This window comes from Amblyomma americanum, chromosome 7 (assembly GCF_052857255.1).
Source record: "Amblyomma americanum isolate KBUSLIRL-KWMA chromosome 7, ASM5285725v1, whole genome shotgun sequence".
Classification (NCBI taxonomy): Eukaryota; Metazoa; Arthropoda; class Arachnida; order Ixodida; family Ixodidae; genus Amblyomma; species Amblyomma americanum.
Window position 1 is genome coordinate 156,288,864 of NC_135503.1, and position 15,223 is coordinate 156,304,086.

General features: G+C 47.5%; 1 protein-coding gene across 1 annotated transcript in view; it reads left to right on the top strand.

The window, feature by feature from the left end:
- Window positions 1-15,223, top strand: part of LOC144098186 (uncharacterized) — a 102,484-nt gene that overhangs the window by 68,764 nt on the left and 18,497 nt on the right. Inside the window, exons 3-4 of the mRNA XM_077630701.1 lie at window positions 5,146-5,457; window positions 10,235-10,509. Coding sequence (XP_077486827.1) covers window positions 5,146-5,457; window positions 10,235-10,509 — 587 coding nt within the window. The remainder of the gene's footprint in view (window positions 1-5,145; window positions 5,458-10,234; window positions 10,510-15,223) is intronic.

Here is a 15,223-nt window from a genome sequence, read left to right on the forward strand (position 1 = left end):
TGGAAAATAGAGCTTCTTTATGTAGCCATCGCAAGGCCAGATGGCCACCTGGCGTTGATTATCTGTCGGCCGACGCCTGTCTGCCAACTTGGTTGATCTTGTCATAGCTTCTGGTAGCGATCACACGTGCTTGCGATGGAAGATACCGCGCTGCCTAGAGAAAACTATAATAGCAGAACAGAAGGTATGTTCCCGACCGCCAATCTAAGTTGCAGCCGCCCTAACCACTGGTCTCGGCTGGAAAATAGAGCTTCTTTATGTAGCCATCGCAAGGCCAGATGGCCACCTGGCGTTGATTATCTGTCGGCCGACGCCTGTCTGCCAACTTGGTTGATCTTCTCATAGCTTCTGGTAGCGATCACACGTGCTTGCGATGGAAGGTACCGCGCTGCCTAGGAAAAACTGTATTGGCAAAAATGAAGGTGTGTTCATGACCACCAATCTAAGCTGCAGCCGCCATAACCACTGGTCTGGGCTGGAAAATGCAGGTTCTTTAAGCAGCCATCGCAAGGTCAAATGGCGACCTGGCGTTGATTGTCTGTCTGCCGACACCTGCCTGCCGACTTGTTGCTTGTTCTTGTGATAGCTTCTGGTGACGGTCACACGTGCTTGAGATGAAAGATATCGCGTTGTCTGGAGAAAATTGTTCCGGCAGACAATTTGTGTTCATGAGCGCCAGTCTTAGCTGTAGCCGCCGCGCCACTCTAGATGTCTAACCATTATAGCGGGTGCCTGACACGATGGCGACCTCCAAATTTGGCCTGGGCGATTTCCGAAAATGTGGCTCAGGCCAACCCCGAAATTTAACCTTGACTGATTTGAACCAAAATAGATTTTTAACTATTATTGCGCGTGGGGCATGATGGTGACCTCCCAATCTGGCCCGGGTCATTTCCCGAACCTTGTCTGGGCCGCCCCTGTAATGTGACCTTGGCCAATTTCGACCAAACTCGAGCTCCAACCATAATTGACTGTGCCCGATATGGTGACACTTTCCAAATTCAGCCCCAGGTCAATTGCAGAAATTTGGGCCGGGCTACCCCGGAAATGCAACCATGACGAATTTGGACCAAAATAGATGTCCAACCATAATTGCGAGAGCCCGACATGATGGCGACCTGCAAATTTGGCCCAGGTCATTTCCAAAAATTTGGCCTGGGCCACCCCGGTAATGTAACCTTGATCGATTAGAACCACAATAGATGTTCAATCATAATTGCGCGTGCCCGACCCGATGGCGCCATCCAAATTGGGCTCAGGTCATTTCCAAACATTTGGCCTGGGCCACCCCCGAAATGTAACCTTGATAGATTAGAACCACAACAGATGTCCAACCACAATTGCGCATGCCCGATACGCTACCGACCTCTAAATTTGGTCCGAGTCATTTCCAAAAATTTGGCCTAGGCTACCCCTGAAATGCAACCATCACCGATTAGGACCCAAAACGGATATCCAATCATAATTGCGCGTGGCCGACACGGTGGCGGCCTTCATACTTGACCCGAGACATTGCCAAAATGCTATCGCCCGACCTTTTGGTGCAACCGTTGCTAAACTCTTCTTAACGTTTTGGACCGCCTGAAACAACCCCCGCGCCTAAATGGTTCGGCCCGTTGCATACATCGGCCACGGGGAACATAACCTAAGGAGGATTTAGCGCTGGAGTCTAATTCCTCGGCTCTGGGAGGTACAGGAAGTTGACCCCCCTATGTGGGGTTTAGGGGATTTTGCTTTATCCGCCTGCCACCTACAACTATCTCCCTCTTACATTGCCCTCTTCCACCATCTCCACCAAGAAGTGAGACAGTTAATGCACCTTTCATTTCCTCAAAAACGGACCTCAGCATTGGCATTGTGGTTTGAGCATCCGCCTCGTATGCGAGAGGTGCGGTGTTCGATCCTCAGTGCCGCCGGGTACCCACCGGTGATACAATGGGTACAAGCTTTCCCCTGCCTGGTGCTCGGCTTCTTAGGTGAAATGCTTGGGAAATGGTATTTGACCCCACCTTGTGAAATGAAAACTATATTCTGCCATGTCGCTCTTTGGCCATAGCTGCGCTTTTGCCATAAAAAAATCATCTTCATTATCGTTTCCTCAAAAACCAGTAACTAGACGCCAGGCTAAGAATGACTCACAAAAATAAATAAGAGAAGCGATTACGAATAAAAAATGGGATCAGAACAGAATAAACAATTGGAGGGGACACTTATGCCCCGCCTTGAGGGTATGATGCGATACCCTAATTTGTTAACTCCCATATATGCAGAATTGGTCATTCTATACTTGACATTCATAGATCCCTGGGAGTCCTCACAGCACTCCTGGCGCTGTGGTGCAGCGGTTAAGCGATGCGCCACCACCCTGCGATGGCAGGTGCTGCCACCGGTGGTTCTTGTGGGGCCCAGGTTGCTCTTCTCGAGTGACCAATCATTGCTTTAAAAGCCACCAGCCACGGTTGAGAGTTTGGTTGAAATGCAGTGGGCAGGCTGTGATGACGCCAAAAGGTGGCATGACCCAAGTGACCCACCTGCCTCCTGGGTTGCTTCTCTGGGAATTGCCCCGCCGCGGTGGCTCAGTGGTTAGGGCGCTCGACTACTGATCCGGAGTTCCCGGGTTCGAACCCGACCGCGGCGGCTGCGTTTTTATGGAGTAAAAACGCTAAGGCGCCCGTGTGCTATGCGATGTCAGTGCACGTTAAAGATCCCCAGGTGGTCGAAATTATTCCGGAGCCCTCCACTACGGCACCTCTCTCTTCCTTTCTTCTTTCACTCTCTCATTTACACTTCCCTTACGGCGCGGTTCAGGTGTCCAACGATATATGAGACAGATACTGCGCCATTTCCTTTCCCCTCAAAACCAATTATTATTATTTTTATTATTATTATTATTATTATTAATAATAATAATTTTTCGCTCAGGGTGAACGACGCCGACAGTCGATTTTCTGTCACACGGGCTCCTCAACGCTATGGCGCTAAAAGGGAAATAGAATCGGAGTAGGCATAGAATTGTAACTGAAACAAATTGATGCGTGAAATTTAGTGCAATCAGAATTCGACACAATAACAACTGGAATACATTGGGGTGTGAAAGAAAAATGCTATCGCGTTTCTCCGGATCAATCCAATTGATCGCCCATAAATTTTTTTAAAGGCGTAATAGTCTATTGGCTCATGAGTGGCGTGGACGGAAGTTGTCCGCAAGCGTCCGCCCGAATTGTCAATCATAAGTTGTATGGTAATAGAAATAAAATGTAAAAGTTGATTAAGTAATAGATAAGCAGCATGTGTGTAATGAGAGTAATGACAGTAATTAGCTAGTAAAAATAGTGATAGCGATAATGATAGCTACTGATAGTGACAGATATAGATAGTGGTAGTGATAATAGCGATAGTGATAATGATAGCTACTAATAGTAAAAATGATGGCTACTGAAGGCGATAGTGCTAGAGATAGTGATAGTGATGGTGACAGTGATGATGTAACGATAGCCATAGTTGTTATAGCGATGATGATAGTTAGCGGTAGTGGTAGCAATAGCGATAGTGATACTCGGCGATAGCGGTAATGATGATGATAGTGGTGATGATAGCAGTGATGATGATAGCGATATCGAAAAAGGTCGTGCAATCGAGTTGGGTGAATGTCGGGGTTTAAGTCCCGTGAATGTGTGGGTTTGATTCCCGTGTAGGTGGTGCGCTCGAGTCCCGCGAAGGTCATGGGAAATAAAAGAAGAGAAAGGAAAGGGGATGATTTTCGCATTTCCGCCTTTAAGGAGACATAAGTGCAATCCTGTAATTTTTTGTACATCTGTAGTCGAAATCAAGAACAAGGTATGGGCGCGGGTCCGGCATGTGATGCGAAGGCAAGATTACCCATCGTCGTTCAAGGCAAAGGATGCAAGCGTGGTGGTGGGCAGTACTAAACTGTGTGTGCGAACGAGTTTGCGGTTATAAGGTGACCGCAGCTTAATTCCCGTGGTATGGGAGAAGCCTTTGCCCTGCGGTGTGCGTGGTAGGGCCGATAGCTATGAGGAATGTTATTTTTAAGAGCTCTTATTCATCACTTTTCTCAATTTCTTGGGGTCTGCTACTACCTCCCTACGGCGTGAAATCTTCCAAGGAATTGAAGAAGGCAGCGCCCATAGTAAATAGATACAGCTAAACAATCGGTGATTGGTGACGTCATTAGTACATTGAATTGGTGATTGATTGGTGAGGTAACTGATTTTGTGACGTCATAAATAACGTCACGTGACTATGTTTCATCGCTTTTTACTTAGTGTTTAAGGAGGTCAACATAAAACCAATTAGATATTTGGAATCATCTGGATAAGTAGAACACGTGAGACACCAATATTAACAAATGAAATTAATATTTAGTTATGGTTAAGCTTAAATTTAATTTATTTATTTTTTTATTTTACAGGTACTGCCAGCCTTATTATCAGGCCTTAGGCAGGAGTGGACAACACAAATCAACAAATTCAGAAACAGCAAAATCAGCAAACAAGATACAGGACGCTGAATGATAAATCAGAACAAAAACAAAAACACAAGATAGTATTTACAACATGAGTGTCATTTTGATGAGGGGGAGCCACATGTCACTCAGGACTTACGCGCAAGTGCGCAGAGGAATGAGGAAACCGTTGGGCAGTCAACTGTGTCGGCGGATAATGCATTCCAATCGCAAATAGTGCGCGGAAAATTGCTTATAATCAATTACCCGAACACGTCATGTTCTAACTAATGGCATATTCGCAACGGGCTCAATGAGTAGAACAGGTTAGACAGCAATACCGCCTGCTTACGTTAATGTTTAGTTATGCTTAGGCTTAACATGGCGGCCGTGACGTCAGCAATCGGCAGCTCACAATTTTTTACCTCATGGCTACCGGGCACCTACCGCCTTGAGGTAAGGAAAAATAGGTTTCCAAAGAGTCGTAGAACTTTTTCGGCCCAAATTGGTCGAAAAAATTCAACCTCAAGGCGGTAGGCGCCCGCCCGCCCTCAGGTATGGAAAAGCAGCCTAATCACGCAGTAATACATCGCATGGGCGATACATTGCGCTACCAAACAGCTAACGCTCGTTACTTCAACTCCTTCTAGACGGTGGCGGCATATTTTTTCCCCCTTCAGATGCGGAAGGCCTTCCACTTCATGAACGCCTCCCAGCTGCTTGCCTGGCTGCGCGTCTTTCAGCGGCACCTGCCCCACCAGACCAAGCAGGATCTGGGGCCGGAGTCGGTGGCGCTCTTCCGCAACGTCCAGCTCCTCGCCAACGTCACGTCGTTCGCTCTGCTCCCGGAGTCGGCGAGCGGTACCTCGCTCGAGCGCCTCTTCGTGCTCTCCACACTGCTTGAGCCCGTGTTCGAGTGGGAATACCGGCGGCACAGCGTGCTCTCTTCGTCCCTCAACAGCAGCCTCTCTGTGGTCGAGCACTGCGCCCAGGTCAGACTGGCTGTGAAATTCACTTTCTGTTCAAGTTTACGGGCGTGATTCAACGGCTGCGCTTTGAAAGTACCCGTACACTAATTGTATACCTAAAAGCCCATTCCTGATTTTGATATGCGTGGCTCCCTACATCTGCTCTCCCTTTAGCTCTGCGGGTGCGAACACTTATCGCAAGTTTGATTATCTGCCTACGATATATATCACATCTATTACAAAAAATTGGTAGTGGCTTAGCTCGGCTATGCCAGGGTATACGTAGCGAGAGGTAAGTACGTTTTCCTGGCTGAGCTTGTTGTGGTCACAGTATGTTAAGCAATGAAAGACATTGGGCTCCATCTCGGCGGCTATGCGGTGTCTATTACGCTCGGCAGTCTGGCATCTCCGTTTCGCAATGCGTTCCTCTCTCTGTTCGGGCGTCTCCGCTGCTCTCTTCGCCTTCTTACGCTCATTTTCTCTTTGCTGAGTAGCCAAGACCCAGGCGACAACCTCAAGAGTCGGAAGAGGCAATCTTCTCTTGTCTATACCGCCGTTTACCAGCGGCTGGACTCTCCTTCTCGGCATGCATGTCAAACGTTGTGATACAGACGCCCCCTACATCTCCGCCTTTTATACGCTATCCTGCGCATACGACGGGGGGTTCGGGTGATAGGGCGGCGTGCGGCGAGGCCGCGACGAAAAACGCGGTGCGCTTATTCCAACGGCGGAGCGGGCGCTCGGCCGCCGTTACGGCGAAGCGCACGCCGCACCTGCTGCTCCGCTCCGGTTGCCATGGCAACGGCGCATGCGCACAACTTTCCTCTTCCAGCCACTGCGATATACTCGACTGGTAGCCCAGTGTAGCTCTCGTTACAAAAAGCAAGACGGGACAACCGCTACTCAAGTTCATTTGATCTGAAAACACTTAACGGCTATCCGCAAAATCGATTTATTTATTTATTTATTTATTTCCTCAAGGGTCCAAAAAGGACATTACATGAGGGGTGGGCAAACAAAAGGGTTTTAAAAGGATGAATACAGATGGTCTTCGATGGCGGATTTGAAGCGAACGGGATTGATGATGGTTGCCACTTCGGACGGAAGGTCATTCCAGTCTTTGGCTGTTCTAAGGAAAAAAGATTGATGATATGTTTTGGTGCGGGCTTGTTCAGGGTAGACGGCATTAGGATGACTGTGACGAGAAATCCGATGGGCGCGTGCGACAGGGGGAGGTTCGTGGTGTAAAGTGTGATAAAATTTATGATATAAAGAAAGACGGGTGATTTTACGGCGACAGGCCAGAGTAGGAAGATGGAGCTGTGATTTTAGTGCTGATACGCTAGTGTGATAAGAGTAGTCCGAGCAAATGAATCTGACAGCGCGGTTCTGGACCGCTTCGAGCGTGGTGAAAAGGTTAGCATAGTGGGGATCCTACGCGTCAGATGCGAACTCTAGTTTAGAACGTACAACTGTTAAGTAAGAAAGAAGTTTTATGGAACAGGGGGCTAAGGAAAGGTTACGACGTAAATACCCTAGAATAAATACCCCAGACGTAAATAAATACCCTAGACGTAAATACCCTAGACAAAATGTATAAATGAAAGAAAAGCATTATTTTCACATATCACGCGCTCTTTTTTTGTTTACACCTATTTACTATACTTTAACTGTATAAAAATGCACTTTTGTGCACTTATATCGAGTGCAGTGACGCAGCTGAAACCGATGCCCCGCAATTCTCTCGACACTGCTGACTGCGCGACACTATATGTGAATGAAAAAGGCTCTCGCCATGATTACGGCAACGTAACACGAATTGCAGGAGCAGCTTGTACACCACCACTGGAATTTAGTCAAGTCGGGAGTTGGAAACGGCTCTTCCAGCATAGAGTGGCAAACTGCATGGTGGTAATGCCGCCAGGTCGTTGGCTCAGACATGCATTCATGCCCACAACAACTGTAAAAAAGAAGAGTTGTCCCGGAATAACTCGCGCAACTCATTGGTTGCTCCTTCGACTCCTGCTTTGCTTTGGCGGCGCTCAGCGCAGTACGTTCATGCCACATCCTCTTTGCTGCGGCGACACACACGGCGGTGTCTTGACGCCAAGACTTGGTGGCCTCGCATCGTGCTTCACAAAGTGCGGGGGTCTTGACGCGTGCTCGCCATTTGCTTCGCCAGTCACAAGCACATCGTATTGTTTGCTCAATGCAAGTACTCTTTGTCGCTGGCATATTCATCGCATCCTAAAGGGTGAACGCTACGCAGCCCGTTGATTCTGGAGCTCTGACGTCACCGCGTATGCATCGTACGATGTAGGTAACGATGAATCCCCGCGTTCCAAAGCAAAACGCACCAGACTTTCTAATTATTCCCCCGTCCCATGCCCATGTCTCTCCACATACACGCCCTCCGCTCCTGGCTTCCCCATGTGGGCCCCTTCTTTCCACAAGCCGAGCTTGCTCTATTATCGGCCTTTCCACTCCCACCTCTTCTCGCAGTTGCTTCTCCGCATTGTTCGCCTTTTCCAAAGCTGCGCGTACTGCGGGCATCACACCGACTGAGCTGTCGCAGTAATCTTTCGTTGAAAACTACGCAGCGTTGCCACTCCCGACCACCGCCACTATGAACAGCACAGCAATGCTTGCTAGGCGATATCCAGTATGACCAAGGACTATACCGCTGTACCGAAGGATCACTTCGTCAGCTGTAGATCTTTCCTTGCTGGCAGTTTCGTGCGTTCACTGGCTGATCTAAGCTCAAAATGCCCTCGGAGATTAAAAGCTGCAAGCATTCCAAATGGAAATGTACAGCGCAAATACAGACAAGGACACAAGAAAGAATGACATGGAACACATGAGCGCTGTGTTCCAAACAGATTTCTCCAAATGTCCTTCAGAAAGTTGTTTCCGGTTGTCCTAGCGCCTTACTTTTCACAGATTAGGCCTTTTTTTTCAAAGGTTTTTCGTCCGATACTTAGGCCAATCCTTGTATCGCATCTCGATAATACTTAAGTTGCTCCATAATCAGTAAGGAAAAAAACATCGTTTGGAATGTTCGTGGGGTCAGTATTGCTTTTGTGTATGCGTCTTATTGGTTTGTAAGCGGTGATACACAGTAAAAGGGATTAGCCGCTTATCAATACTTTGCGTGTCGACAACGAGCTTATTATCCCGAGCGGCACATAGCAACCAAAATGTGTCGCGCGAAATGATAACCATGACAACAATTTGGAAACCAATTTGCAAAAGTACATATTCTACACACGTACACATTCGGTGACGTACTCGATAAAGAAATACTGATAATGCCTGCGAGCGAAGAAATAAAGGAGCCAAGTCTTCGTGGAAGAGCACAGCAGATCGCAGTACAGCAGGCCAGCGCTCGATCAATTCAGAAAATTTTTCCTCACAATGCATAGCCTCACGCTGCTAATCGTCAGTAATTAACCTCGTAGGACTAATTGTTATTGACGCTAGTCATTAGATTAGCTTCGGCACCATCCACGCCTTTTGTAATTTGATAGAGGTTAGCTTCGGTATACGATGACGGAGTTACCTGTTCTTTGCGGAATATTTTCTCATTCTGCTTTCATGAATGCCATTGGGACATTGTGAAATCTGAGTCGTTTGTAAGGTGTGCGGGGAATTAACGCGAGAGTAATAGAAAATTTTCCGCACTTCATTCCACTCGGTAAAGGATTCACAATGAAAGCGTTAGACCACGAACTTACATGCCGCACCGCTTGAGTTTCTTTTTTGTAATCGTTGTTTATTGCCTCAGTGCGTCAACGGGGCTGATTATATGAATGGGAAATAATAATATCTGGAATAAGTTGCCACAGCTGTAAGCATCAATCTCATGACAGTTTGTTATAATATGTTTCCAATGAGTGGTATGTCTCCTAAGCGACTGCGGCCACTGAGGGCGCTAATTTTAAATATCTTTATATTGTCTTTAGCTTTACTATCAAGGCGCCCTTAGCTGCACGCGAAGGACGGCGCTTGCGTTTTGCGCGAAATACTGTTGCAGTTGTGTCTACTGAGAATATAATTACGGCGGGTCCTATAGCCACTACGAAAGTCACCGAAAGGACGTCACTGAAAGGAAAAAAAAAACGAGATAATTTCTGAGAGCGGTCCTTCGGGTTTTGTACATGGCATAGTCGCGCATCGGTTCTAACGTCATTTAATTTTATAGGGCCCACTGCGAAGCTTCCATCAAAAAAGACCTCACTACCCACCATTGCTTATTAGAACTAATAGGTCTGCATACTTCAACGCTCCTCACGGATCAGATTAAAGACTCTCCTTTGTTTGAGTTCCACGTGCTTTATCTGAGGCACCGCGTGCGCGTATATCGTATTATGAATGTACGAACAGCATTCCATGTTTCGTTTTCAGAATTAGATACTTAGGGCAATGCGTCCGCTTCCAATAGATAGCTCAGTCTTTCCACGCGAATATGCAGCTTCCGCCGACAGTGTCCGTTGGGTATCGATTGCTTAATTAAAAGCTTTCGACTATGCAGCCGACGTGTTACTCATTGAACGAAGGGAACTGTCAGAAAAATAGCTTCACTAAAAACTTAGAATGCCGTAATAACTCCGAGTTGTTTTCTAGGGGCTTACGGTCGAGATGAAGAAGGCCATAATTGTATTTTTTACGTGGGTTTATTCTGGCCACGTGGCCATCTTTAAGCTGAAGCTGGTATCGACATAGTGACCCCATGCCGAGCCACCGTGGCAGGTAAACGAAGAAATGAAGGCTAGGCCTAACCGTCAGCGAACTGGGTGCCCAGACAGTCCGGGAGGTGCTGCCCACGGCGTGGACGCAGTTCGCGACCCGGGCGCTTGTCCAGGACCGATCTGACTTGGCAGCCCTGAGGCGCATGGCGCACGCGCTGTTCGAGGGCGTCCGGGACCTGTATCAGGCGAGAGTCACCTGGCACACAGCCCTGGGCAAAGTGGACGTGCTGGACCACCTGGCCGCGGTGCGTTGGCGCCTCCCCGACGAGCGCCACTACGACGCCGACGAGCCGGTCGGCTCCGCCTTCGCGACCGCCGAGGAGTTCAGGTGACCACGCGTCTCGGAGCGTCCTCCCTACAAAGCGCCTTCGATATATAGCTTACTTTTGGCCTTCTTTGATTAGCAGCGTTTGCCCATACCGATTATGATGTGGAAAAGTTTCCTTCTCATTTCTTTTCACTACGAGCTGTTAAATGCACAAGAAAGCGCTGTATCGGACCTGTGCTTGCAGGGCGGTCTGGTCCAAGCGCGCTTGGTAATGGGTCATAATGTACAGTCTGAGTCGGTTTAATTTGCAAATATCTTCTGTTGAGACAATGGTGGGTGCCCAGTGGTACCCTGATGATCGTTGAATTAGGCTCACGAGCTTACAATGCGCCTCCTCTGTGCTAATGTCACATAAGAGCCGCCAGAAGCGGACCAATGCGTGAAGTAGCTTGTTTCCCTCTTCGCACATTAGTCTGATCCTGGCGGCTCTTCTGTCACGCTAGCGCAGAGGAGGCGTATTGTAAGCTCGTGAAGTAGCTGGTTCCCCTCTTCGAGTGCCAGACAGACCTCTCCTGTTTCATTAAAGTCTCTCCTTATTCTCCTCTTCGAGTAAGCGACACGTGACGCTGTTGGGGCACATCATTTTATTAGGGTTGTCTGCACACGCAATTTTAACACGACAGCGTTAGGGGTCCCTTGTCGCAGAAAAGCCGGCGTCGTCGTCGGCAGCCGCGAGTTGAAACAAAAATGGGTTAACGTAGCTTCGGGTGGGAACAGACCAAACCCAGGACCTTTTTTTTTTGCGAGACTGGCGCGCGACCCATATGCCACGATTTTTTTTTTACTGTTATGCCACGAAGGTTCGTTAACTCAAGGTGAACAAACCTCGACCAAATGAATGCGTTGTGATCTTTGCCGCTAGTCAAGTGTCTTAGAGGCATGTACTGATGCGTACCATCGAGGACGAGAGTGGTAAACTACACGCAGCGGGAGCCGGAGCAACGGACGGACGGACGGACGGACGGACGGACGGACGGACGGACGGACGGACGGATGGATGGATGGATGGATGGACGGACGGACGGACGGACGGACGGACGGACGGACGGACGGACGGACGGACGGACGGGTGGGTGGGTGGATGGATCGATGGATGGACGGATGGATGGATGGATGGAAGGACGGACGGACGGACAGATGGAAGGACGGACGGACGGATGGATGGATGGATGGATGGATGGATGGATGGATGGATGGATGGATGGATGGATGGGGCTGAAACCTTTGAATCGGGCGGTGGCTCTAGCCCCCTAGTCATGGCTTATGAAATTTTACTCTTGTTTTGATTTCAGCCACCAATCAGATAACCTTCGCTTTGTTACTTCTACCCGCTTAAACTCTACTTTCCCTTCACTGTACTTAAACCCCAATGCCTTGCATAAATCAGCCCCACTGCTTTCCGCTGTAGGGGGAAGCCCTTTACAGAAAAGTATCACGTGTTCAGTAGTTTCCTCCTCCTCTCCGCACGCAACGCACAACGTGTCTACCTCGTGGCACCGGACTCTATATGTATTCGTCCGGAAAACTCCCGTCCTGGCCTCAAACAACAAAGAGCTTCCCTATAATTATCATAGATATTTTCTTTGGCAATTTCCTGTTTAAAGGTCCGGTATGTTCCCAGTGCTGATTTCGTCAGCATTCCTGTTTTACACAGAGCCCTCTCTGTTTCTTTAACCTTTTACTTAACCGAGAATTGCTTATTTGACCCCTACTGCTCTCCAGATATTTGCTTGTCAATTTTCTAGTTCGCTTTCTGTATTTCGTGTCAACATTCCTTATGTACAGGTATCTGAAAACTTTTCTAGCCCACTGCTTTTCCCCCATTTTTCCCAATCGCTCCTCAAATGCTATCTTACTGCTAGCTTCTCTGCTCTCGAACGACGTCCATCCTATATCACGCTGTACCTCCTTATTTGGTGTATTTCCTATGTGCCCCCAACGCTAGCCTCCTTAAGCCGTGTTGTTTGATTTCTAACCTTGCTTGAACATCTGGTCTCATCCACAGGACAGCATTACCGAAAGTCAGACTAGGAACCATTAACCCTTTCCAGATCCCTATTACCACTTCATCCCTATTGTAATTCCACAGTGCCGTGTTTTTCATGGCAGCTGCATTCCTACTGGCTTAATTCATTACATATTTTTCATGTTCTGTCAGATACACAGCACCGTTATTTATCCACACCCCAAGATACTTGTACTCATCCACAACCCCTACCGTGAACTCCTGTATTCTATGCTCGCCGCCCTCATCATTAAATATCATGACTACAGATTTTTCCTTACTAAACTTTAAACCTAACCTATCTCCCCCTGTACCACATATGTCTATCAAATTCTCCAAATCTTCTTCGGAAAACTACATCGTAACGTAATCTACAGGTGGCATCTGGGGATCGAGACCGCCAATGGGAGCCCTTTATTATCTGCAGGCATGTCATCATCATCATCATCATCAGCCTTACTACACCCACTGCAGGGCAAAGGCCTCTCCCATGTCTCTCCAATTAACCCTATCCTTTGCCAGCTGCATCCACCCTTTGCCTGCAAACTTCTTAATCTCATCCGCCCACCTAACCTTCTGCCGCCCCCTGCTACGCTTACTTTCTCTTGGAACCCACTCTGTTACCCTTAAGGACCAGCGGTTATCTTGCCTTCGCATTACATGCCCTGCCCAAGCCCATTTCTTTCTCTTGATTTCGACTAGGATGTCATTAACCCGTGTTTGTTCCCTCACCCACTCTGCCCGCTTCCGATCTCTTAACGTTACACCTATCATTTTTCTTTCCATGGCTCGCTGCGTTGTCCTTAACCTAAGCTGAACTCTTTTCGTTAGCCTCCACGTTTCTGCCCCGTAGGTGAGTACCGGTAAGATTATGCTGTTGTACACTTTCCTCTTGAGGGAAATTGGTAAACTGCCACTCATGATCTGCGAGAATTTGCCATATGCGCTCCAGCCCATTCTTATCCTTCTAGTTATCTCCCTCTCATGATCTGGATCAGCTGTCACTACGTGCCCTAAGTAGACGTATTCCGGCACAATTTCTAGGCTCTCGCTGCCAATTGTGAACTGTTGTTCCCTTGCTAGGCTGTTGAACATTACCTTGGTTTTCTGCATGTTAATTTTTAGACCCATCGATCTGCTCTGCCTGTCTAACTCGTTGATCATGATTTGCAGTTCACCTCCTGAGTGACTCAGCAAGGCAATGTCATCAGCAAATCGCAGATTATTTAGGTATTCTCCATTTATTCTTATTCCCAACTGTTCCCAATTCAGGCTTCGAAATACCTCCTGCAAACATGCGGTGAACAGCATTGGCGAGATCGTGTCTCCTTGCCTGACGCCCTTCCTTATTGGAATTTTATTGCTGACTTTATGGAGGACTATAGTAGCTGTGCAGTTGCTATATATATCTTCCAGTATTTTGACATAAGGCTCTTCTACCCCCTGATTACGCAATGCCTCTATGACTGCTGAGGTTTCCACTGAGTCGAATGCTTTCTCGTAATCAATGAAAGCTATATATAGAGGTTGGTTATATTCTGCGCATTTCTCTATCACCTGATTGATAGTGTGAATATGATCTATTGTGGAATATCCTTTACGAAAGCCTGCCTGATCATTTGGTTGATTAAAGTCTAACGTTGCCCTGACTCTATTAGCGATTACCTTAGTAAATACTTTGTAGGCAACGGATAGTAAGCTGATCGGCCTGTAATTTTTCAAGTCCTTGGCGTCTCCCTTCTTATGAAATAAGATAATGTTTGCATTCTTCCAAGCTTCTGGTACAGTTGAGGTCATAAGGCATTGCGTATACAGGGTGGCTAGTTTTTCTAGCACGATGTCCCCTCCATCCTTCAACAGATCTGCTGTTACCTGATCCTCCCCAGCTGCTTTTCCCTTTTTCATTGCTTCTAAGGCTTTCTTTACTTCATCTTTCGTTACTGGCGGGATGACGCATTGCTGTGCACTGCTGTCTTTCTCATTAGCGCTCTGATTACATTGGCTACTGTACAGGTCTGTGTAGAACTCTTCGGCTACGTTAACTATCTTATCCATATTGCTAATGACATTGCCCTGCTTGTCTCTTAATGCATACATCTGGTTTTTACCTATGCCTAGTTTCCTCTTCACTGTTTTTTAGGCTACCTCCGTTCTTTATAGCATGCTCGATTCTCTCCATATTAAACTTCCTTATGTCGGCTACCTTGCGCTTATTTATTAACTTTGATAGCCCCGTTAGTTCTATTCTATCGGTAGTGTTAGATGCCTTCATGTTTTGGCGCTTCTTAATCAGAACTTTCGTCACCTGAGATAGCTTCCCGGTATCTTTTCGAACTGTCCTACCGCCTACTTCTACTGCGCACTCCGTAATTATTGATGTCAGGTTATCGTGCATTGAATGAACATCAAGATCATCTTCCTCAGTTAAAGCCGAATATCTGTTTTGCAGCGCTATCCTAAACTCCTGTGCTTTCCCTCTTACGGCTAGCTCGTTAATGGTCTTCTTCTTCGCTAGCTTCTTCCGTTCCCTCTTCAAGTCTAAGCTAATTCTAGACCTTACCATTCTATGGTCGCTGCAACGCACCGTTCCGAGGACGGCCACATCCTGAATGATGCCAGGTTTAGCGCATAGTATGAAGTCGATTTTATTTTTAATCTCACCATTGGGGCTCTTCCAGGTCCACTTCCTGTTTTCTCGTTTTCAGAAGA